At 37.7% G+C, this 25,241-nt stretch overlaps 1 protein-coding gene across 1 annotated transcript; it reads right to left on the reverse strand.

The window, feature by feature from the left end:
- Positions 1-986: 986 nt before the first annotated feature.
- Positions 987-25,029, reverse strand: LOC109086854 (ephrin type-A receptor 2-like). Its single transcript, XM_042750120.1, has 18 exons — positions 24,650-25,029; positions 23,983-24,050; positions 22,216-22,845; positions 19,815-19,836; positions 12,384-12,539; positions 11,888-12,223; positions 11,276-11,400; positions 10,987-11,173; positions 10,267-10,366; positions 9,752-9,807; positions 9,542-9,667; positions 8,591-8,776; positions 7,717-7,778; positions 7,346-7,555; positions 7,041-7,190; positions 6,766-6,959; positions 6,207-6,362; positions 987-2,780 (listed from the first exon to the last, which is right to left on the reverse strand). Exons 1-18 carry the CDS (start codon positions 24,729-24,731, stop codon positions 2,672-2,674), a joined length of 2,955 nt encoding a protein of 984 aa, XP_042606054.1. The 5' UTR covers positions 24,732-25,029; the 3' UTR covers positions 987-2,671.
- Between the last annotated feature and the right edge of the window lie 212 nt (positions 25,030-25,241).

Consider the following 25,241-nt stretch of genomic DNA (forward strand, 5'->3'; position numbering starts at 1 on the left):
TGCCGCACATGAATGTGTTTTCAGAAGTGAATGCAAGTTAAAACATTTTTTTTTTCCTGATTCACGGGAAACAAACACACACTTTTAAAAAATGCATTTGTAATTTCCTGCCAGGATATTATTTATTAATTTACCAATATTTATTAATACTTGTAAGTGCAAAATTTAAAACACAGGTGAAATACCTGTAAAAAAAAATCAACAAAGAAAATTCCTACATATTAATACAGTACAATGTGCTCTATTTGTAAGATGTTTTTTTTTTTTTTTTTTTTTTACAGTATACCCACTGAAGCACATGAGGCACATATTATGTAAAACTACATAATTCCAGGCCACGTGTGCAAGGGCATTTGAACAAAAGATGACGAAGCTACCTAGACAATGACAGACATGCAGACATAATGCGGGTCAAAAAAACGGATACGGGACATTTTGTTTCCCTGCTCTACCTGTCTGACTTCCATGATGGCATTTCATTCTTTAGCCAGCTTCCCCTGTCCCGATTATTTTCATATATAAATATTTACATTCCAACCATGACATTTTCCACCTTATCAAAACGGTACATTAGTGACACTGTTACCTGCATCACTCAACAGCAGCTGATAAATTCAATACTCTGGGCGCCAGACAAAAGCCTCTCTTAATTTGGGTTCAGTAAGGCTGCTGTTATGGACAGGAGGGGCTAAATTGAGAACAAAGTACATTGTCCTGCATGGGTTATACGGTTCAGTGGCTTCTGTCATAGTTTACAGATGGACTCCAAACCAGCAACTAATTAAATACGGGCTGCTTTGACCAATTAGATAATGCAGTCATGCAAAACTTCTGGCATCCTTGAGTAGATCAGAGCTGTATTGGCTTGCTCACTACGGCAGTGCTTAATGCATTGCAATGAAGCTGTAATCAGAAGCAGCAACTTCATTTCTATTCTATTATGACTTTTTATTGTTTAAGAAACAAGTAAAGAAATCGATGTGACATTGAAGATACAAAGATTTTATTGTGACTGAAAGACAAACTTCCATTACAAATAAATCCCAATTCAGTGTCATTAAAACAATAAATAAAGTAAAAAATAAATACACTATTAAATAAAATACAAAACAATTGGCCCAATCAAACTGTATTTTGTTTGGAAATATGTATGTTTGTACTAAGCGTTTCAAATTTCAATGTTTAGAAAAAGGTCAGAACCAAGATAGGTGATCAAAAATGACAAATTTCCCTTTCCAAAGACGTCCTGCAGTTTGCCAGTATCAATGTCCCAATTTAAAAAAGATATGAAACACAATATCAACTGCAAACAAAAACTAAATATGTCATTTCTAAGTATGGAAGAACCCATCTGCATTTAACATCTAGAAATAATCAGAATAAAGTGAAATTAACAAGGAACTGCAATATCCATTAAGATTTAAGGACATTACGTAGCTGTTTCTCTCCTCTGTCCTATTAGTCAGAGGAAATAATCAAGAAAGGTCGTAGAATTTCATCCCAGCATATCTTGGATCAGTTAATCATAAACCAGATCTGCCAAAGATAGTCTCCGCAATTCACAGCTCCAGGCAACTTTAATCTGCTGATACAGAATGAGTAACAGACTTTGGTCTATCATCCACATATCCTGGTCTGTTTGATCATTTTCTTAGTTTCCTAAGACTGTCATTTGGTGAAAATATCTGAAAACAGAACCGTGTATTTGTTTGCATAACACGGCCAGATCACATTTTCCCATTTGATTTAGTTCCAGAACAGTTTTTTTTCTTAACCCATTTCCATTTTGTCATTTCGCACGCTCTTTGTTCCCTTCGATCCTTAATGTCATCAGTGCCGTAACCTTTCATAACGATAAGGGATGAGACAGCTGTTGAGATTTCTGATTTAAGTGCTATTTCATGGCGGAGCCTCCTCTCTTCTTGTTTGCAGAGAAAACACAGGATTTAAAGAACGCCTCGCCGCTCCGTTTCATCTAAACCAGACTTTAAACTTGATGGTCCAAAGCATATAGCGCTGAGAGTGCAATTGTAAAGAAATGTCATCGTGCGAGACATCAAATCATGGCCAGCTCAAGCATGATAGAAACCAGAGAGCATTACAATCACCTTGATCTCAGCAGAGCATCGTTAAGTCTTACGTTAAACCCATAACCGCCAGCTTTGAGTCCACGTTTCTGGTACAGAAAGACCTGTGGGTCTGGTTTTCTCTCGTATTGCTGAAACGTTCAGTCAAGTACAGAGCAATACGGTGCCAACAGCATTGGAGGAGCAACATAAGATCTGAGCGTAAAGTGAGTGCTAACTAGCATTGATCGCTCTCCGGCGAAAATTAAGCATGCATATGAAACTAAACAAAAAATTAAAAAACGAAACTAAAGAAATGACTATATCTTCTCTAAAAAATAAACGTATGCATATGGTAAAAATATATCTAATATACATGGTTTGGTGCATACATCAATAGCTTTTTGATTGTTTTACACTTCCTCCATTTTTTGATAAGTACACCAAATGCTACTCGTCTCCAAAGCAGTGAGAGTCCATCTCGCTAGACTGGAGGGTTATGGCCAGGTCAAGGGCTGTCCCTGCAGTCCAATCCCGAGGCAGCTGAGAGTTTATTCAGTCCACGGCCAAAGGGTTTGGTCCCTTCGGTGCATTTTAAAGACAGTTCACACTGCAAACACACTCAGGGTGCTCGTCTGGTCCTTAAGCCCCAAGATGCTGTAGGCAATCCTCTTCAGATGGCCCGGCAGACGGACGCCAATGTTACGAATATCCCTGGGAAACAGAACAGAAAGAGTGTGTGAGAACTGGAGGGCAGGGTTATTAAGGTTTTGAAATTTTTATTTTGTTTATATTTTTATTTATCATTCTGTCTTCTAAGTTTATTTTTTATTAGTTCTTACAGTTTTTGTTTCATTTTAGCCAAAGTTAACACACACAATTTTATAATACAGCATGTATCCGAAACTAAAATGATTTTATGTCCATTTTCATTTTATTTTAGTTTATTTTAGCTTGGGAGTCATTAATATGCATTTTAGTTTATTTTCGGTTTTGCCAAGTGTTTACTTATTTTTTTGTTTTTGTTTTTTTATTTAATTTTTTACCAGGAAAAGCACATTGAGATTAAAAATCTCTTTTACAAGAGCATCCTGGCCAAGATTGTCAGTTTATTTATTTACAAAATGTTTATTCTTTCGTTTCTCTTTTAATTTAGTCTTAGTTTTGATTTGGTTTTAGCAATATTTTATTGAAGTTTATTGAAGTGCTTTTTGAAGTTTTATAATAAGAGTTAAATATTTTTAATATACCTTTTAAAACTAAAACAACAATGAAGTTATGTCCATTTTCGTTTTATTTTAGTATTTGTTCAGTTTTAATTTTGCCAAGTTATGTTTATGTTTAATGTTAATGTTTTATGTATAGTTGTGTTTAATTTTTTTGTTTTCAATTTCTTTGCAGTTTAAATGTTTGTTAGTTTTGTTGTTGTTGTTGTTGTTGTTGCTGTTGTTGTTTTGAGGGGAGTGGATGCATGTATCTAAAACTAAAACAAGCCATAAATTAATTTGAGATTATTTTGGTTTTGGACTCATGAAATGTATTTTAGTTTAGTTTCAGTTTTGCCAATATGTTTTATTTATTTTTATTTCAGTTTATTGATTTATTTAGAAAACGTTTATTCTTTAGTTTCTGTTTTAGTTTTCATAACTTCTCACAGGTTTTTTGTAGTCTTCATTTTTATTTTAGTTTTGCCTTGCAAATCAAAGTTTTTTTTTTTGTTTTTTTTTTTTTTAACTACACAATGTAACTAATTTTCCATTTTTACTTCATTTTAATTAGTATCTTTGGAGTCAAAAATATATATTTTTAAAAACTGTATTTTAGGTTAGTTCCCCAGTTTTTTATTTTTATTTGCTTTTAATAAATATATTTTATTTTTGTTTTGTTTTTAATTACATTTTATATCAAAGATATTTATTTCTTAGTCTTTGCTTTAGTTGTCATCAAAGATAATAACACGGTGGGAGGTTGCTTGAAAATTATACATAATCTTGTCTTTCAAAAAGTAATTTTGAGGAGGCGTTTGAAAGATAGCATGTTATCAGAGTCCTAATTACATTTTTAATTAGCGCCTTGTTGATTTAACAAGGATTCCCTTCACCCGCCATGAATCAGAGCTGGCCGGCACAGGCAGCGGAGGACTTGTAAATAGTTTCTGGTTTTAAAGAGTGCTACCAGATGACACCAGATGGAACAGCCAGCCATAAAATAAAAGACAAACACATCAAAGCCATTTCTGGTCCTCCACACAAAGTTCAGCGAGCTTCTAGGCTAAAAACACCCACGGGAGCAGAGCCAGAAGTATTGGAGCTGCGCTGTTCCTACACTCCCAACCCCTTCATCAGTCAAACTGCCTCCTCCGTGAGGTCCAGCACTGTCGTCTTTACCTCCACATATACATCAGCTCTCTCCTTCACCATCCCTACACTCTTTCATCTCATGTCCTGACTTTTAAGTCCAATCGTGTTGATGTGAGGGGGAGCAGCCGCATAGCCTCATGGCCCCAGCAGGCAGAAACAGTGGTTCCTGGCTTCAGTGAAAGCACAGGCCTTGACTAGCGCTGTTGGGAATGGGAGGGATGAGAGAGTCTACCGAAACAGTGGGAGGAAGGGAGGGATGGCAGAAGAGGGGAGGGGGAACAGCATGCCACAATTCACCACATCCAGGCCACTTAAAACCACGTCTATTCTTTCTCTGCTGCCACAGTGTTTTCCGTTCAAACTTGAATCAACGAATAGCATTTTAAGGTGTTTGCTGAGATGCTGCTGAAAGATTTTTACTTTTTTAAGTAAATTGTTACTGCTTGACTCGATTAAAAGTCTTAAGAAGGTTAAATCGTTATAACAATTTATGTGGTTTCCGCGCTCGCCAGATACAGTAAATCAAAAATGGTCTGCGGTTGTGCGAGATTATCCTTGCAACCATAGCATAAATTTAAGCCACATTCAATTACCGGATCCCTAAAACAAAAATATGGAAAATATTTATATGTTCTAGGAATTATTAAAAGTTAAAAGATACCATCTTATTTAAATACGATCTTGTCCTGACCAATCAGCCTCAGTGCAGGCTTGTAGGCCACAGGAAAGGAAGCTCTCCAAACACCCTGAATTCCTTCACAAATTCCCAGAACTCTCAAATTGTGTTCATCTGGGGCCATTTTATTCAAAGGATTATTTTACATAATGTCAGAATACAAATTTTGCATTATTTAAGAGGGAAAATTGAAGGAAGTTTAATAAATAGGATACTATATGTCTAAACAGTGCCATTTTTAATGTGAAATTACAATTCTATATAAGAGAAATTACTTTTTTTAAAAGTGAGAATAGTGTAATGTATGTAAATAAGTTTAAAAAAAATTGAACAGTGGTAATAATAACCACAATAATAATAATAATAATGCATGCAAATATAAACAAAATTACATTTTTGAATAGTGAGATAATAATAATAATAATAATAATACAACTATTTTGTTTTAATAATAATTTTCATTATTATTATTGTTTTTGTTCTTGTTATAATAATTTGTTAACAATTTGTTACATTTATATAGCACTTTTCTGGGTACTTAAAGTGCTTTACATGAAAGGGGGGAATCTCCTCATCCACCACCAGTTATAATATGTTATTGTTATTAAATAATAACAATAATAATAATAATAATAATAAAGATACTTTTTTTTTTTTTTTATTTTTTTTTTTTTATTTATTTTCTATTTTTTGAATTTTCTTTTATCTGTAATTTGTGTGTACATTTTTTAGAAATTTCTTATAAATAATTTATTTATAAATTAAATTATTAAGATGTTTAACAAAAACATTTGCAGTCTTTGTATGGCAGAAACACCATTCATGGGCAAACTTTTATGACTCCATTCTCTATATATTTAGAGACTAAATTTGAGCGAATTAACTATAGAAAAAAATACAGTTTTAATCTACTGAAAACCTCAGTCATATCCTGGTGTCCCGTTTATCTGGAAACCAGGATATGACACACCAAGTAAAGCAGAAATCATTTCTGCAGAAATGGACTTTGGACAGTTGGCATGATCTCATCTGATTGCTCACAGCCATTCTTCCCTTGTATAGCATGCTAAAGGTCCAGAATGAGAGGAGATTTGGGTTACTCACTCGCTCTTCATCTGCAGCACCTGCTCCATGCTGACGATTCCGGCTATGCTGAAGTTTTCACTGTACTGGCTCATCTTGATGGACTCCAGCCACTCGGCCACAGACCTGAAGGGAGAGCCATCTGAGCCACTGGTGCTGGGAAGCCGAATGGAAACTCTGACAAAGACAGAACACAAATACATTCAACAAACCACACAGTGAGACCTTTTTTGCCTTTCCCTTATTGTAATTATTGGGTGGGAATGAGACACATTGCGAGAGGAAAACCTGTCTGTTCGGTTCGAGAATCTGATAAAGATACGAAACTGTCAGATTTCTCCCTCTTGCATGCCTACAATGTGATAAACATCTGAAGATGCCAAACCATTCAGCAGCACCACTGGTACGTGGTTGCATGTCTTAACTTTACAAAGGAATGACTTTGATTGAACTACCACTTGACCTTCTTGTGCAAAATTGTGTAATAGACAGTACATGCCTCAACATCTCTCTGCCGTTCACGCCTTGTGAAGCTTTGTACGAGCCTTTTAAGAATTCAAAGTATGTGTTGAGCGCTTACCGAGGGTCAAAATCTGCAATGGCCTTCAGAGAATCTGGGCTCTTGAGGAGTTTGTCTAGTATGCTGACAATGTCGCCAAAGCGGGGCCGTTTGGAGCGATCTTGCAGCCAGCACTGTAACATCAGCTGATAGACGGCTGAGGGGCAGTCCATTGGAGCAGGGAGGCGGAAAGCCTCATTAATGGCCTTCATTACCTAGAGAGACAAAAGTAGTCAGATAAGACGGAAGATCCTTTGAGACCAACAGCAGAGTTATTGTTCATAGCCAGTCCATACCTCATGGTTACTCATGTCCCAATAGGGCCTCTCTCCAAAGGCCATGACCTCCCACATGACAATGCCAAAACTCCACACATCACTTGCTGACGTGAATTTCCTGTAAGCTATGGCCTCCGGAGCAGTCCAACGAATAGGAATTTTACCTCCCTGTTGGGAAAAAAAAGCATATAAACAAGTGTCGGCAATCCCTTGTAATTTCCAAAAATCCTGAAATAATAACCAGGTTGTAGTGATGGTAAAATAAAGACATCTGGAGTTAAAAGCAGCTTTTAACCACACATTTATTTGCTAAGTGAACTTACGCTGGTGGTGTAGGTTCCTTCAGGCTCGTCCTCCAAAACACGTGACAAACCAAAGTCAGACACCTTGCACTCCAGGTTGCTGTTGACCAAGATGTTTCTGGCAGCCAGATCCCTGTGTACATAGCTCATGTCTGAGAGATATTTCATTCCGGCTGCAATGCCACGGAGCATACCAACCAACTGGAAGGATGGCATCTCGCCATCATGGTCCTGTGAAGAAGTAAGAGTTTTATTTCTAGTTGTTCTTGTGAAAGGAAAGCCACACAAGGGATTTCTTGAGTAAATTATTTGCTATGTTAAATCACTTTGAAGGTATGTCAGTATCATCTGTCATAATTTTTCTGCCTCAGTGATGAATTTGACAAACGTACCTTCAGGTATTTGTCAAGAGCTCCATTTTCCATGTACTCAGTCACAATCATGGCATGCTTGACTGAAAAGAAACAGACAAAGACACGAAGCGGCTTAACAAAACGAAAAGTAAAAACAAATATAAGTTCTCCGTAAATATTTTAAGAGGATAAAACTCAAGTAACAACAAAAATGTTTATTAATATTTATTTAATAAAAAGTTGATCACAAATTTTTTTTTACATTTATTTAATGCAACACTTTTACAGTACAATAAATTACTTTTTATATTATTTATTTATTTTTTTTTAATATAAATTTATTTATTTTTTTCTTGAATTTATTTAATATATTTTTTTTTGTTTTTTTAATTTCATGTTTATTATATTATTTAAAAAGTAATAAAAGGTGTATAGTATAGCATGTTTTTATTTAAAGTAATATATATATATATATATATATATATATATATATATATATATATATATATATATATATTTATACTACACAATTTAAAAAGTAATAAAAGGTGTATAAATTTTTTAAAAGTATCATAAAAAGTGTGTATATATATGATTTTTTTATAAAGTGCTTTATTTTTGTGTTTGTGTTTTTTTGTGTGTGTGGGTGTGTTTGTGTGTGTGTGTGTGTGTGTGTGTGTGTGTGTGTGTGATTGTGTATACTTAATATTTTATACAATATTTAGAATTATTGTTTTTTTTTTTTTTTTTTTTTTTTTTATTTATATTATAATTATATAATTATCTACTTGACAATTTAATCATAAATTACATTCTTCATTATCTAATAAATAATACATTGTTTAGGAGAATTTTTTTTTTGTGCAAATTTATTCTAAAACTAGATGTAGACTACACTTGATAGGGCACTCACATTTGGTGACCACCCCCTCCAGTCGGATGATGTTCTGATGTGAGAACTGTCCCATGATGCTGGCCTCACCGAGGAAGTCCTGCCTCTGTTTCTCTGTGTATCCTGGCTTCAGCGTCTTTATTGCTACCGCTGTTTCCTTCCGGCCGGGAGCTTTCAGAATTCCTCGATACACCTCGCCAAACTCACCTACAGCACAGCAACACAATCCACCAAAGTGAGAGGCATACAGGCATCAGATAAGCAACACACCAAATGACAACACTTTAATCCTGCCTCATCATGACATATAGGGGTTATTTAAAAACATGAAGGGGGCGCTTTGAAATGATAACCAGCATGCATCTGGCCACGGAGAAGCCTATGAACATTAGTGAGTGGATTTGTGGGAGGGGGTCAAAAGGGGCATGAGAATCTGTGTACAACAAGCAGACAAAAAGTGGACAAGGGCCACGTCCTGTGGGCGGCTATAAAGGGGAAACGCAACCACGGCGTACTGATCGTCTCATTTAAATTTGACGTTTGATATATAGCCTATAAACACTTTAGGACTTAGGTCTAATTTAGCGGTTGTATGTTTTATTTTTAAGTCATGATTAATTAACTCAGGTTTTTTTATAGCAGGACTCCTCCATGTGGGATATGAAAAAAACCTCCAGAGCGGGTTAAGAAAACAACACTGATTCAATTTGAATGACACTGGGAGGGAAAAAAAGTCTCTGGAGGGAAAGAATTACTACACTAAAAATATTCCAGCTCTAACATGTAAAGCTAGAATCAGACAATTTCTAATGTGCGCCTTGTTTAAGCTGTCACTCCAGTGAACTGTAATAAGCTGTCACTCCAGTGAACTGTAACATAACTTCAAATCATTGAGTGTTGAAGCTCCCTTCCCCCAGAATGCATTCAAAACAGCCCCACAGCGGCTTGTCAAACTGCCATGGATGTACTAACCTGCTCCAATGACTTTCTGCTTTGTGACGTGACTAGGATGGATCTCGCTGGCAAACTTGAGCACCGCCGTGTTGGGGTCTTCATACGTGTGAGGATCAACGTAGGTCTTCAACGGCTTCAACTGATCTGCATCGAAGAGAATTCAGGGAGAATTTAAGAGGAGGGGTTGTAAAAGAAGAAAGCCACCAAATGAAATTCAACACCACTAACCTGGGCTGGAGAAATAAGTGTCCTCTGGCCCCTGTCTGGTGTGAGAGTTTCTTCGCCTGTAGAAGAAAAACAACTCAATGAGCAAACCCACAGATTTCTTTTCAGACTTGAGTTTTAAGAGTGGCTAGCACTGGACCGGCTCCATTCAGTCGAGGAGTGCTTCGAAAAAAAGTGGTCTGTGTTTGCCAAGTGGTGACAGAGGTCTGGGTTATCACTCAGGTCGCCTTCACAGAACCGCTACAATCCCAAACGCCTCTTATCTTACACAATATGCCTCTCTGATTCATCTCTTTTCAAACACACCTCTTGTTAAGATACACTTAGTGAGCAGTCAGCGGACAGTCAGCGAATTGATTCTTCCTCAGAAGTGGTAAGGAGCCGTCTCAGTAAGAGTGTGAGAGCGGTGAAAAGGAAACACTGAATGGATTCTTAAGGAGAAAGAAAAGGAACGGCTTGAAGGAGTGACTGGGGAGAGGTACAAAGCCGGGTGTGTGCGTGAAGTGCTTGTTGCTAACCGTTTTCGCAGAAGCAGGACCACTACCACGATGAAAAGCATGACGCCTCCTCCGATCGCGGCCCCGAGGATCACTGCTGTGTTTCCTGTTTTTTGAGGAACTGTGAAAACAACAACAAAGCAGCCAAGCAACTGAGTCATTCAAGAATAAAACACACTTCATAACATAAAAGAGCAAAGAAACATTATCTGTCACTTAACGAGTAGGTTATAAAAAAAAAAAAAAAAAAAACACATTCTGACACTGATTTAAAAAAGAATGCAACATTTTATTGTACAATTATTAATTTTAATGCATTAAAATGTATTTTTTAATTATAAAAAACCCAAGCAAAGTTCTTTTGTCTGTGTTGATGTATTGCATTTTGAAACAGGAAATTTGGGCGTAACATGTCTTTATCGTTTTTGTCCCTTTTTTAAATGGCCAATAGCATGTAGTTACATCATAGCCATGAACTTGATTTGCTGATGGTATTGGGGGCGGGACTTTCTCATTTTAGAGAGCATTTGATTGGACTGTGTACAGATATCTGTGTAGTGTAGAATGAGTCATCAGTATTTCAGGTTCATTTTCCACTAAGAAAAAGGCTGTATATTTTAAACAGTGAACTTTCTCAGTGTTTAGGTATGTGAACACATAAATGGCCTCAAATCCAGAGAACTGCAAGCCATAAAAATAAAATTTTGATTTCATAAAAGCAAACATTTTGACTTTGTTCACCTTGCGGGAGTGTTGAAAACTCCTGTTCCAAGCTGTAGCTGCCTGGGTTTCCTTCTGGGCTGAGAGCTTGAACTTTAAACAAGTAGACGGTGGAAGGAGACAGATCACTGATCTGAACCGAGTTCTTTTCCAGCACCAGCACAGTGTAGGTAGTGACCTTTCCATTGGCTATCTCCTCATCATTTTCCTGTAGACGTGACAATGAAAGGAAGATGATGAAATGGAGAATAACATCATGGATCGAGATTTGCAGTTACGTATTAAGACTGAAATGGATATTGTAACTGACCTTTTTGCGATACATCAGTTCATAACGTGTGGCGACTGGCTTGGAACGGTGAGAAACAGACCACTGAAGCGACAGGCTGGTGGAGCTGCTGTCCACAAGATGCATCGCAGTCACTTTTGGGGGATCTGGGAGTAAAACAGTTAAGTTTGAACCTCTGACGTATATGAGCTTGTTTATATTGTACACCCAAAACTTTTAAATCTGATCTTTAGGACTGTGTGCAAATAGTGAATGTCACATGGTTCGCTATAGTGAGGGGAAAATTGAGTGTAATTGGAAACAGTCCCAGCAAACATTGTGCACTTTCAATGGGGTTAGGAAAAAAACCCTGAAATTCGATCGGACTGGAGTCACCGTACAGACCATAATTCACAAAATATCTGATTTTAATCGGATTTCAAACCACAAATGGATGTGGTTTGAATCAGGTTTGTAAACATCCGACTTTGTGTGTTTTTTTGCTGTTTATACTACAAAAACTAAAACGATCAGATTTCTGCTGGATGTTTAAACCTTAATTAAAACCTACTACTATGATTTTCAAAATATATTTTTTATAGTTTTCATTTCCCAAAGAAAAAATAGTGAAAATGAAACGACCTGAGCACCGACCTGTATAATGTAAAGCAGTGTTGATGCTGATGGTGGCTCTCTTATTGCTGAACTGGGACACTCCGCTCCGTGCCTCCACGGTGAAGGTGTAGTTCAAATGGGGCTCCAGTTCACTCACAGTGACTCTGGTCTCCTTCAGGTCAGTGTTGCTTGGATCTAAACGCACCTTCTCGCCACAAGGCTGACATGCCCTCCCCTCACACCGCTCGCAAACCACAGCGTATGTGATATCACTGCGCCCGCCGGTGTCTGCAGGGGGCCTCCATGACAATTGAAGCCTGCCTATTGACATCTGAGCTGTGCTGGCCACCAGATCCTGAGGAGCGGAGGGTAAACCTGAGCAGACAAAGAGCAGACAAGCCTTTTATTTACCCATTCACCTGTACTGGTTTAGATAATCCCTACAGAAAAGAGTGACGGATAAAGGATATTGTATGTAAATACAAAATGACAGCAACTAGCTCATGACAGGTGAGATGTAGAAGCAGCTTCTCACCAGAGCAAGCGGCTATTTCGGGGTCCTCAGGTGCTCGATAAAAGCCGTCCTTGCAGGTGCAGCTGGTGGCACCAGGACCTGAGGGCTGGGTGTTTTTTGGACAGGGTTTGCAGGCCTCACTGGACACTGAAGATTTGAAGAAGCCAGACTGACATTCTGCAAAAATAAAGGACATGTATGATGACTTGGATGAGGATGAGAGCAAATTGTGCAATTAAACTGCTCTCAGCTCGCGTATATACATGTCAAGTGATCATCTATGTATGAACACAGTAAATTAACCTCCTTTGAAGATGATTTTTTCTTTTCTCTACAGCTTTGTTTTTGTGCAAGAGTGCACAAGGTTGACAGAGCAAGACTAAGCACACTCCTACTCATCCTGTGTGAACCATCCCCCCCATTCTCTACAAACAGGACCAGTCATCCCACATTCCACCTCTGCTTTCAAAACTCCAGCATGAGAGAAAACAGAACAAAATGCATAAAACCAACAGACAGGATGATTGCTGCATCTAACAAAGAATTCAATAAAGAAGAAGAATGTTGTTGTCAACCAAGTCTAGTAGATATTATCCATTCAAACATATATATGTATTATATATTACATGATATTATTCATAGAGTGATTATATATTATATTACATTATATTAGACATACAGTGGTCCCAAAAAGTCTTTCTTTGGATCACTAAACCGCATTTTAAAATACATGAATGTCTTTGCATTATATAACAACATATTAAATACATATTTACTTGCAGCAGCACAATGATTTTACAAGATTTAAGTTTTATATGATAAATGTACTGTAGAAAATGAAGTATTTGGACTGGCTGTGGTTGTCAAACATCACAGAACATGTCCATAGTTAATGTGATGAACTACACCTGTGGTTACTTTGGTTAAATTGGACACCTGTGTAAACTTGAGGGGAAATGACATCATACATAACCTAAAAATCACCTTGAGATCAGCTGGTTAAATGATTTAAAAATGTGATGTCATACAAGTAATTGTGTGTTCAAAAGTGTCCAAAATCTGGGGCCACAAAAAAAGTACGACCAAAAAAAAAAGGTTAATAAAAAGAATACTGATGATTTACAACCACATTATATAATTCAAAAACGTGTATGACTTGTAATCAAAATCTTTTCAGGGTCACAAAAAATTTTGGTAATTAAATTAAGAGTGAAAAAAGGGGATTTTCAAGCATAAATTTAGTCAATCAGACTTTGTGAATGTACAAACAGGAAAAAAAAGTATGGTGTCCTCGGAATCTGACTAGAAACATTCCAACATGCCCAGCTCATGTCCTTCCGCTGTCCAGACTCTCATTCACAATCCACCACCACCCTAGGCACACACAAACACACACTGCTTCCGCTCTGAATCTGGCTCTTTCGTTTCTTGGAGCAGCCACGTAAAGGCCCATTTATTTACTTTTACAGTGAAGCTGTGATATCTGGTTTTCAGTTTCAAGTGCAAGTTTTATCAGTCAAGCAACAAGCTCAGACACATGCAAGGCTTAGATTATTGGTGGCAATATTACACAAACATGTACACCATGTGTCTGATCAGGTGAAATATCTGTATTTGTGTACTGAAATACTGCCAGAGGCAAAGACAGTGTTATAATAGTAGAGAGATGATTATTGACATTTGCTCAAAAATGTCAGTATTAGGACACTTTGAAGAAGAGCGAAACATATACCTGTGATGAGGAAGTCTATCAGTATAAAACGCCATGTAGCAGCTTTTGCAGTTTCTCCATTTTTTTCCCTTCATTTTATTTATTATTTCCATTAAAAAAAAAATCAATAGTACCGTTTTAATACCTCAGTGTAAAATAAGCCGAAGATAGATATTATAATAAATATAATATTATTTAATATTATAATAAAATATAAAATCTGAAATTATTTTATTTTAAATATATTTTTGCTTATAATCATTATTTATAATCAAATTAGAAAATAATGTGGCTTATAAGCTAAAAAAAGAAATATACTATTATAATAAATAAAGATAAAATGTGTATATTAATGCAATTTTTAAGTGTGGCTACAAATTAGCAAGTACTTTTTGCAGTCGTTGTATTTCTGCAGTACAGGCACATACCAAATCATTGTTTCCATTTTCTAATGGTTTGTTGTCTGAAGATTTGCCAAACAGTTATAATTACAGAGTAAGGTGCTTCCTCCTTCCTGAATGCTTTGTATCAATTGAGGCCTTGTTTTGGGTTGAGCCACTTGCTCTCCCTCACAGGAAGGGGGTTAACGGTGGTATACATTACCTCTAATATTTGAGAGCATGCATTCTCTTATTTCAAAAGAAAACTCACAGCATGAAAAGAATTCAGCGTGGCAGCGAAGATCGAGCCAATGTGTTATTTATTCCTTCTTTCAAGTTGACTCCTCATCTTGTTTCTGTGCCAGCTGTTGTGGAGACTTTACTGCAACTCATTAACGCGCCCCTCTGCGGAGGTGGGGATAGTGTGGGAGACAGGGGGACTGAGGGAGAGACAGAGAGAGGGATAACGAGTCCTGGTGGGATTTGAAAGGAAAGGGGGGAGTAGGGGAAGAAAAAGAATCGTCCTATTCACAGCGAAGGGGGCCAAACAGCTGCTGCTGCGAACCCCGTTTCATATCGCCCCCCTCTCGGCTCTCCACTCGTAATCTCCAAATTCTTAAGTCTCCTCGCTTGCCGCATTGCCACATGTGAGCGTCTAGCACAGCATTTGACGGCCCATTCAGTCCGGACAACAGGCGAAGAATGCCACTCGGGGCAGTGAGAGAGAAAACACTTGTTTCGAATAGTGTAGATGCCACATGACGCGTTAATACGCTGGCTGGCTTCTTAACAGCCACGGACAAAAACCTGATGGCGTTTGGAGGGCTGCTTTAATCCTTTTATGCAAAAAGTTTACAAAAGACTCCAAACTTATTCAAAACACTTTGTGTGTAAGGAATCAGATCTATCTAAAAACGTGATGTAGGATTTGCTTTGAAACAATTTTTCAGTCAGAAATTGCTAGGAAATATAAGAAATAATTAAAATAAATAAATAAATAAATATTTCTTTGTGGAGGGTCTGTTTTAAAATGTATTTTTTTTTTACCAACAAAATAATGCATATATTAATATAACTATTAATTTTGTGTTTTCTAAATTCACTTAACAACATAACAACATTGATTTGACGTAAAAAGAAACTAAAAACTAAAATAAATAGTTTTTTGTCAGACAAAATAGTTTTGATTTAGAATTTTTCTGCAATTAAATTAATTTTTAAAAAACATTCAAATGTATACAAAGACAAAGCATGTAACACACTGAATTAAATGTGAAATCTTTATGTATAAATACTCAAAGAGTTTTTATTTTTTTTGTAAAATATACTCTAATAATCTGTTTTATTTGCAATTTAGAAAAATTATTTTACACGGCAATACTCAATTGAATTCTAAAGCTACTGTGGTGTTTTTAGCCAACGTTTCACTTTCCAAAATACTGCAGGAATGTGGTTCAGTGCAAGGAGCTTTGTCTTCGCATTTTGGACACAACAGGAAGCAGGAAGCGCAAGACTGACGCGTAGCTTCCTTCCTAAGGCAGCCAATCAAAGCATGCATGGACAGAGAAGGTGAATGTTAGACACACTCTGGAAAGGAGAAACTGGCTCATTCGCCAAAATCGTAGCGAGAGGTCACAGTCGAACAACGACTTATGGCTTTTGAGGAACGTTGATTACATTTATGTAATACAAACTTCCCAGCAGAGATGCAGAGATGTGTCGGGCGTCTTTCATGGGCCCCGTCTCACTATCTGGCACCGAGAGCCCAGGCCATAAGAGCCTCTGAGTGACTGTTTGTTTATTGTGAGAGTAGCTGGATCTGGCTCGCCGATGACCTACTGGGGTCTGTGAGCCGTGTGGGTTGAGTGGAGCAGTCAGAGCGAAGACTGATGAGAGGTTGACGTTAATGGACGGATGTATGGATGGATGGGTCGACAGAGAAGGGGAAGGAGGGCTGAATGAATGAGTGTTTACATGGCGGCGGGACAGCGCAAACCCCTCCAGGACAAGAGTTTGATGGGGGGGTTTCAAATGAGAAAAAGGAAAGAAAAACAAAAGGCCTAGTCATTTAAACCTAGGCACGGAGGGGCTTACATGTAGCCCTAGGCAGAGTTGAGTTAAAGTGTGCTGCTCCGCCAGGTGTTGGTGGCCAAGTAAAACAAACACCAGAGCAGAGTGAGTGCGGACAGCGGCCAGGGGCTCATTTCACAGGGGAAGAGGTTAAATTCAGACAGAGAGCCACTGAGAAAATAAAACATGCACGCATAAGAAAATGAAGATTAAGATAGCATGGTGCAGTCATAAACATTGGTTTTCTGCGGCCTACAAGGAGGTGAAGACAACTTTACTACTCAGCTGTATGTGCTGATAGCTCTAACTAATCTTTATACAAACATATATCAAATTATGTTTTTATATTAAATTATATTTGTTTATGTTAGTTATATACAGTATAGCCACACACACATTTATATATATATATATATATATATATATATATATATATATATATAAAGTATCAATAATATTTATTATATTATTATAAATTTTATAAATATATATAAAAATTATAATAATATTTCTAATATCTAAACTTATTTTTTACTCTGCTGTGGTGTTGATATACTCGCCCATCAACACCTGTGGAGCAGCACACTTTAACTAATATAAATTAGATTAACTGTTTTATGTTTAACTGTTTTATCCAAATTTTTTAAGGTATGCACAATAAAAATAGATGAAATCAGGTTTCCGCCTATAGTAGTGATTTTTAATTTATCATATCAGTCAAGAATCAATATGGAAAATTTGAAGTTGGATATTTTTTTTTTGTTGAATAAAATATTAAATAATGAAATAATTTTCAGATCTTCATTTTTTGCTAGTGTTTTTATATCAGTTCATCCCTAAATGTTTTTGAGAGTTACTGAGAGTTGCATATTCTAACAATTTGCAAAGTTGAATTTTCCAACAAAAATGCATTTTCCACAGAAAATATCTGTGAATGGACATTGGAGTGGTTCTTATGGTCAGACGGGACAAAGCCAGAGCTGTGAGTGTGTTTGTATGTATGGTGGGGGGGGTGCAGTGGTAACATGAAGCCAGCAGGGAGGGAATGGTCTCTAGGTGTGGTGAGAGCATTAGTGCAAAGGATTATCAGCCCAATGGAACAGTTGTAAGAGAATTACATCTATGCTTTACAATTCCACTCACTCTTTCATCTAGTCGTTAACAGACACAAGAAATGCTCTAATCCCCCTCTTTTCACACTTTCCACTCATTCTAAAGGAAAGAGGGCAAGAGGAAAAGAAGATGACAGCACACAAAAGGACACAAACACTGAGACTCATCCAGAAGATTTGATAATTAAAAAAAGAGTTAACTAAGAAACCTAAACATACTACAAAAAAACAAAAAACAAATCTCTTAAATGAATGGGCACAACCAGTGCTCTGGTTTGCTCTCATTCTGACCCGAACAAAACATCAACCCATCATCCAAACTCTGAGATGGCAACACAGATGGGAAAAGTCTGGTTAAGGCCAAAAATGTTAAGCAAAGGCATAAACAAAATTCCTTAATAAGTGGGAAATGAATAAGTGAATGAAGCCAGTGATCGAGAACAACAATAGAAAACCCTGAGCGGACGAGATGGAGGGTCACTGAGGATTAGCAGGCCTCCGGTTTCCGCTATAGCTTGTCCTGTTTCGGGGGACGCAGAGCTGACATGGAGGCAGGAAACTGCTGATCTCACATACTAGCAGCACAATACACTCAGCACATAAACACAGTCCTAAAGTTAACTCCTCTCATGTAAAAGCCACAGTGTATACAGAGCGTCAAACCTAAATATTCCACCCCATTGGTGGACCAACTATGTCACCGAACTCAAAAAAGAACCAAATTATATACGCAAAAATGGCAAAATTGTACATGACCAATTACTAAGGTGGAAAAATCCACACAATTCCCTCCTTTATGGTGACTCACTTTATCATTCGCTCACCTCCTCCTACATGATCAACGCAAACATTCTGAGTTCCAGTGAGCATAGTTTCATTTAATTTGTATGTTTCAGCAGTCATTATCCTGAAATGATCAGAACAACCATGTCATCCACTCTCGTTTTGTTTGATGTTGGCACATAAGTTTGACAGAGGATCAAAGCGTCAAAGAAACCCATTTGGAAGTGCTTCTCATTATCTAAACTTGCCCAGGCAAATGGTACTGCAATGGAAAGAACCGACAATGAGTTGTTGTGGTTGACTGCTAGTTGAGTAAGATTAAGAATCCCATAGGTGGAGATAAATGGTTTCTGTGGCTTAATAGGTACACAAGAATTAAATAAGGCAAAAGAAGAGGGCATTAGCATCACATAAAGCAGAGAATAATTATACCTCAGGGTACAGATTATCACTGCTTTCATCAACCCTGAATACTGCTGAACTACATTTAGCACAAATTTTAAGACTGCGCAATTGCTCATATTTTAGCTGAATGTCTCATTTTTTCAGAGGATTTCTGTATTCCACTTCCGCGCTGTCACCCAATGGCTCGAGGCATTCGAGTGCTCTGTGCACTTTCTCAAGCAAGGAATTCCAAAATTTCACAACCTTTTGACCATACACGTACATGTATGTGAGTCAGAGCTAACGTTTATTTAAAATGCTTTTCCATGTAAACTAGGGATGGCCTAAAAGCATCTATTTGTCTCTGGGAGACAGATGGGGATAAGCAAAGCTGTTTATTTACAAGACACCATTTGAAATCTCCCAGAAGAGCTTCAACAGTGTTTGCAGGGCCGTGTGAAAGTGGATGTTTAAACATTTAATACATGTCACTTCCAAAACCTGCAGTCAAGGCCAAAAATAACATATTGTCATTGGAACAGCCAACAACAATAAATATAAACCATGTCTAGTTGGTTTAATTTGGGAAAACTCTAGGGATCACAATCAGTTTGAGAGAGGGTATAAAGGTAGGAAACTAAGAACAAGAAAACAAGAAAGCAAGCAAGAAAAGAAAAGACCAGAGTAACAGGAAAGGAAGAAGATCCATCCAAAACCAGTACTTATGGCTCTTGAGGACACACACCCAAGTCAATTACTACCCAGCCAGTCACTCACCACACATTATACACACAAAAATCTAACTTGGTCACCCATAACTCTGGGCTTAACATGTTCCAGTGCAGGAAAAGCCTTATTTACAGTAAAGCACAAGGATTTTTCTACTGAAATATAATGCAAGTATGAAAGATTCAAGACCTTCCGGCTTCATCAGTGTCTTGTTTTTCCTATAGATCAACAATATGGAGGCCAACAGCACTTTGAAACGTTCCAGAAACTATAGCCGTCTAACTCTGGCAACCTCGGTTTACTGTGAGTGACAGGGTGTGGGCATGAACTCCTAGTGCAGTCTAGCTTAGGTCAGGCAGCGCGTCTTTGTGTGGTCAACAAAGGTATGCACTCTTTTCTTCATTATGACTGAGAAAGGGTGTGTTTTATTAGTGTAAAACTGTGTCAGCGTCAATACTGATTAAACCACAGTGCCGCTTGCATGTCAGATATTTATATTGTTAAGAACTCTCACCACCACAGGACAGGTTGCCATCCTGACCCCACCCACAAATTTACCCATACTCCCCTGATGTGGCTATTCGACAATGATTGACTTTAATCAACAGTACATCCATCAACGTGAGTCAGCTCTGGCCTGGAGCTCTCCTCAGGGAATTCCTCAGGCCGGCAGTAGTTGGGAAGGCTCCTTAATAAACCTAGCAGGAATGCATCAGCCGAGTGAAAAGAGGCACTGGCGGTGGGGGGGGTCTGCGGAGGGGGGTTTGTCTCGGAACACAGCACTACATTGTTCTGCTACCTTTACATTCCATTCTCCACCTTTCCACTACAATCTCCTCCCTCTCCAAAGTCTGACACTTTATCTTTTCCCATTCTAAACCATGCACACACACCTGTTCGCACAATTCCTGGACTATAAAACAAGGAATGTGCATGAAGCAAAAAAAATGCATGCACATGAGCTTGGCAACTGTAATGTGTAACTGCTACAATTAAGAAATTGTAACCCACATGCCCTGTTTGAAACTTTGCTACCATTTGAGTTTCACTCGCCTGCATTTTACCTGTCACTGCATGTGGCTGAATTGTGGTAATATGTTAAAGTGTTAAGGTTAGAGGACGTTTAAAATGGAATCAAGTCCCAACACGCCAGTGCTCTCATTTCCACAGTCACAAAGCACTTTAGGACTGTCACATGGCTGATCTTGCTCTGGTGTGGCAGAGATAAGAACACAAGAGGAGAAAAAAAAACAGGTGACTGTGACATATGCCTAATAAAAAGAGAAATTGACACATCCTCAATGCGAGATTTAAAGCTGTCATTGAAACGTTCTGCCTAAAGCACAATAGGTTTGCAAAAGTCGTTGACGTCTGAACTTGTGTTTTAAAGAATGCTGGGGGTTATGGGAGTCAAACGCACAGTGAAAAAGAGCAAACAGGTTTCAAAGCACTTGAAGTTTTAAGAGTGACAGCATGAACACAATGTCTGATGAGCAACTTAAAATGTGTAAAATACAGTGTCTAGAAAGTGCACTACATTTTACAGAGGTATAAAGAACAAAAATTCTCTCTCTTTCTCTCTCTATATATATCCATCTGTATATATAGCCAAATATTATTACAACAAGCAATTTAACCCCTTTGCATCCAAGCATCGGCAACGGTCCTTGTGAAAAATATAGTGTGTGAAAAGTATGCTACAGCTATGTTTCCATCCAAAGATTCGAATTAAACTTATACATAAAACTGGAATATTGCATAAAACATATGCAAATAAAGCACCGTTTCCATCCTCAAAGACAACAAAATTGTCACTTCCTGGTAAACTGTGGCACTAAATATCACTAAGAATATAGGAGAAGCAACTAGAATAGAATAATTTTCATATATTATATAAATTACTTGCACCTCAGAGCGAGCAGACGAAACAATAAATGCTGTCAATGCTGTCGGAGGTGGATGCTGCTGTTTGGGAACACAGTCGTGTAAGATAATTATAAAGAAATACTTTGATGACAGACTTTGCGCAGGCATTTCAGAACGACCAAAACAACATATAAATGCTGTGAACGAGACCGGTCCTCTGCTAGTCAAATTATCCCGTCTCATAGTGCTAAGTCACATTACTTTTTCAATGCGTGTGGAGGAATTTATTCGGTAAATGTGTTTCCATCGTAGTTTATGCACATTTTTTATTATGGGATAGAAAGTTTATCCTACTCAATTGGTGCATAAGTTTTTTATGCACATTTTTAGAATTTATGTGCAACTTGGAGTTTCCATCCAGCATTTTTTATGCTATATTCCAAAATGCGCATAAAAATAGGTGGATGAAAACGTAGTTACTGTATAAAATAAGAGTGATTAAAGAAAATACTTTTTATAAAATTTCTTATAGTGTTTCTTATATACAGTGCTGAAAAATAATCACAAGCCACAAGCATGTATGGTAAGGATAGACAAAATTCACAATAATACAAAACATTTTTGTAAAATAATACAGTAATTTATTTAATGATATACTACAACCGAAATGCTAATCACAATCTATGTGGAAGTCTAGTCATTATTCAAATTCCTGACCCAAACCAGAAATCTTAAGTGACAACAGCTGGTGCTGGACTCAGCCTGTGGAAACCAAACAAAGAAACTTGTTTTATGTTTGTTATGTTTGGTTTGTGTCTTTGATGGCTTGGTATGCGGTGGCACTGGCTCACAGGTACCACCCATTCCCCATCCGTGGTGCAATAAATGCGAGGTTGGTCCTCGCTTACAGCGTTTGAGACGCAACTTCCAGCCACCTCCCGTAGGGCTTGATTCTCTCCCCCTGCCACAGTCTCAGGGAACACTGCCAAGCTCTTCACTGTTGCTGGACATGTTTTATAGTAAACCCTGACAGAGTAGATGGCGACACAGGCCCCAATGTCCTGGAAGGCCAAGTAGAAGCCCTTGCGAGAAAGATTTTCCACTACTTTTGTCTCAATGTTCATCTTCATCTCCCCAAGGCTGGATATTTCATCTGGAGCAATGGTGGCCACTTTGCGGAACAGGCCTTTGCGGAAAGCAGTGCCAATGTCCGCGTCGGCCTCAGAGGCGTATAAGTTAAAGGTCTCCTTGCAGATAAGCGAGTCTGCATTGAAAGAGTTGCAATCACGGACTACAAATCGCAGCTCCACGAAGACCCGAGAGGCGGTGGTGGTGTGGCTGTGTGTGTGTGTAGTACGAAGCCAGTTGTCTTGTTCTCGTTCCTCCACGTTACATATATAATAGTTATACAACAGAGAGCCGTTCACAGCCCGCTGGCCTATCTCCCACTGCAATTTGAAATTAAAAAATGGATGTTAGCAAGAAAGTCAAAACCAAGATTGTGGAAAAAAATTTCAAAGAAAAGATGCCAGCGAATGCTGAGGACAAAAATAACACGAAATGTCCTGACCATGGAATTTTAAGTAGTAGTGAGGATGCTGGTCAATTACCCACCAACTTCTGGCAAGGAACAATGCAACAGTCTTTCTATTGCATGACTGATGTAATGTGCTGTAACATATCTGTTCACATGCAGTGTGCATGTGTGTTCTTAGCTCTAATTTCATGTGCACCGTGATATTAATTACAGGAGAGGTGCATTGTTTTCATAGTGTGTGGCATGGCAGTAAAACGGTCCCTGCAACGAATGCTTCCATATAAAAGGAACTTTGTGGTTTAAAGCATTACATTCATTTAAAAGACAGTGAACTCTTTAAATAAACAGCAGCTCATTAAGAGCGCAGTTAGCTTTCTATAAAGTTGAACATGCTGACACCCTGTTTACATTCCTAATTCATCAGCTTTTTCCACGAGAGTCTGAAGGAAAATGCTTTAGGTTTAATTATTTTGTGTGCATTTGCTTTTTCCACGTTTTAAGGTATCGGTGGGAAGGAAACTTAGCAAGTCTGTACTTGCCATCCCAGATCATTCCCTGCTGGAAAACCCAGTAGCTCTTTTGGAACATGGTTTTAAAATACACTAGCTGATCTAACCTTGTCAACTTAACTAACCTAAGAAACTATGACCAGGACAGTTCGTTGCTGGTCCAAATTTGTCTATAGTAGTTATAAACCAGCTACCATGTTATAAAGCACATCCTTTTGATTTGAAATCCTAGTTAACATTATAGCTTCAGCTCACGTCACAAAAAGCACCATATGCGCCAACCTTTAAAAGCTAATTACACCCTCAGTTTTACAGTCGCTAACACAGGGCTTTAAAATCACTCTACAAGTGTTCAGCAGGCAAAGTATGTGCACTCCTTTAAACTTTTCCAGGAACGTTTGAGGGTAAAGTCTGAATTATACGTGTCAAATAAGGAAAAACATGTTCGTTCAAAAATTACAAACAAACGAAAAGAAATACAGCCCATATAAGTTATTACTGAAGGTCCTTACGGTAGAAGTAGGCTACAGTAAACTCACCCCGTGCTCAACAGGCGATGTCAACCAACCCAACTCTGCTCCAGAAGCCACCATATCCAGCAGCACCTCTGTGACAAGAACGCAAAAATATCATATATTAAAAAAATTTGTCAGGATACACAGCAGCAGTAATTGATAAAGCAACAATAGCGTAAATACATTCAGGAATACTACTAGAAACAAACGTGGAAACCATGTCAGCTGCAACTATTAGGCTACTAATTAAAATATTAATTAAAAAAAATAAAAATTCATAATAGAAAGACTCGTTGCTACTTTCACTCTTCGCTTATTTACTTCACTAAAATGTTTTACATTCGCGTGAGATCGCCTACTTTAAATGCGACATAGGCTACTATTTAGATATAAAACAGCCTATTAAAGGCATATACTACAATTTCAACTATTCAAGGTAACGCAATTCAAACTTACAATGAAATTTTACGCACAAACTTGCACCGGATTGACGTAGCTATTAAATATCACTTTTTTTCTCGCACAGGTTGATTTAACACTATGCCAAACATTGCAACAATGCAAATTATTTCCATAGAGACGTTCAGGTAGCTAAACACGGTACAGTACAACGCTTTAAAATTGTTTAAACCATGTGTGCGAGAACCTGAGTGAGACGTTTAGAAAGTTTGACAGAATAAATTCCACGTACCTTCCTTTTTCTGAAGAGAAATAAATACAAAGTTCATAAATACATTGACAAATAAAATACGCTTAATCCGTGTGTAATCCATCGTGTGTTCGGAGTGGACAGTGATGTTGGCTGCTCCACGCTCAGTCCAGTTGCTGCTGCAGTTGCGTTCTCGACAGACTCGTTAGATACGCGGAGCTTCGTGAACCCCGCCCGCTGGAATGTGATCGACGTCTTTATAGAAGGAGGTGGTCATGGGCATTGACATGTATGAGTTCCGTGCTGGGACACTGCCCCTGACCTTTCTTTCAGCGTGGAGCTTACCTGTCAAATTTACAGTAGGCTAGACCAAATTTTTAACTTTTAAGACATCAAATGGATGTATCTCCCCTTTAAATGTTTTTTTTTTTCTATCCATGTCAAAGATCATGATTTTCTCAGCAGTAGCCTAACAATTAAAACCATACAACAATTGCTATAATTTTTATATTATATTTTGAACTGATATCCAATGCATTGTAGAAATAAACTATTAAAGTAAATTTTTTCTTTAATTTATAACATTTCTTTTTCATTTATGTCATGTTTATTGTTTACAAAAAAAAGAAGAAGA

Source organism: Cyprinus carpio, chromosome B23, assembly GCF_018340385.1.
Source record: "Cyprinus carpio isolate SPL01 chromosome B23, ASM1834038v1, whole genome shotgun sequence".
Classification (NCBI taxonomy): Eukaryota; Metazoa; Chordata; class Actinopteri; order Cypriniformes; family Cyprinidae; genus Cyprinus; species Cyprinus carpio.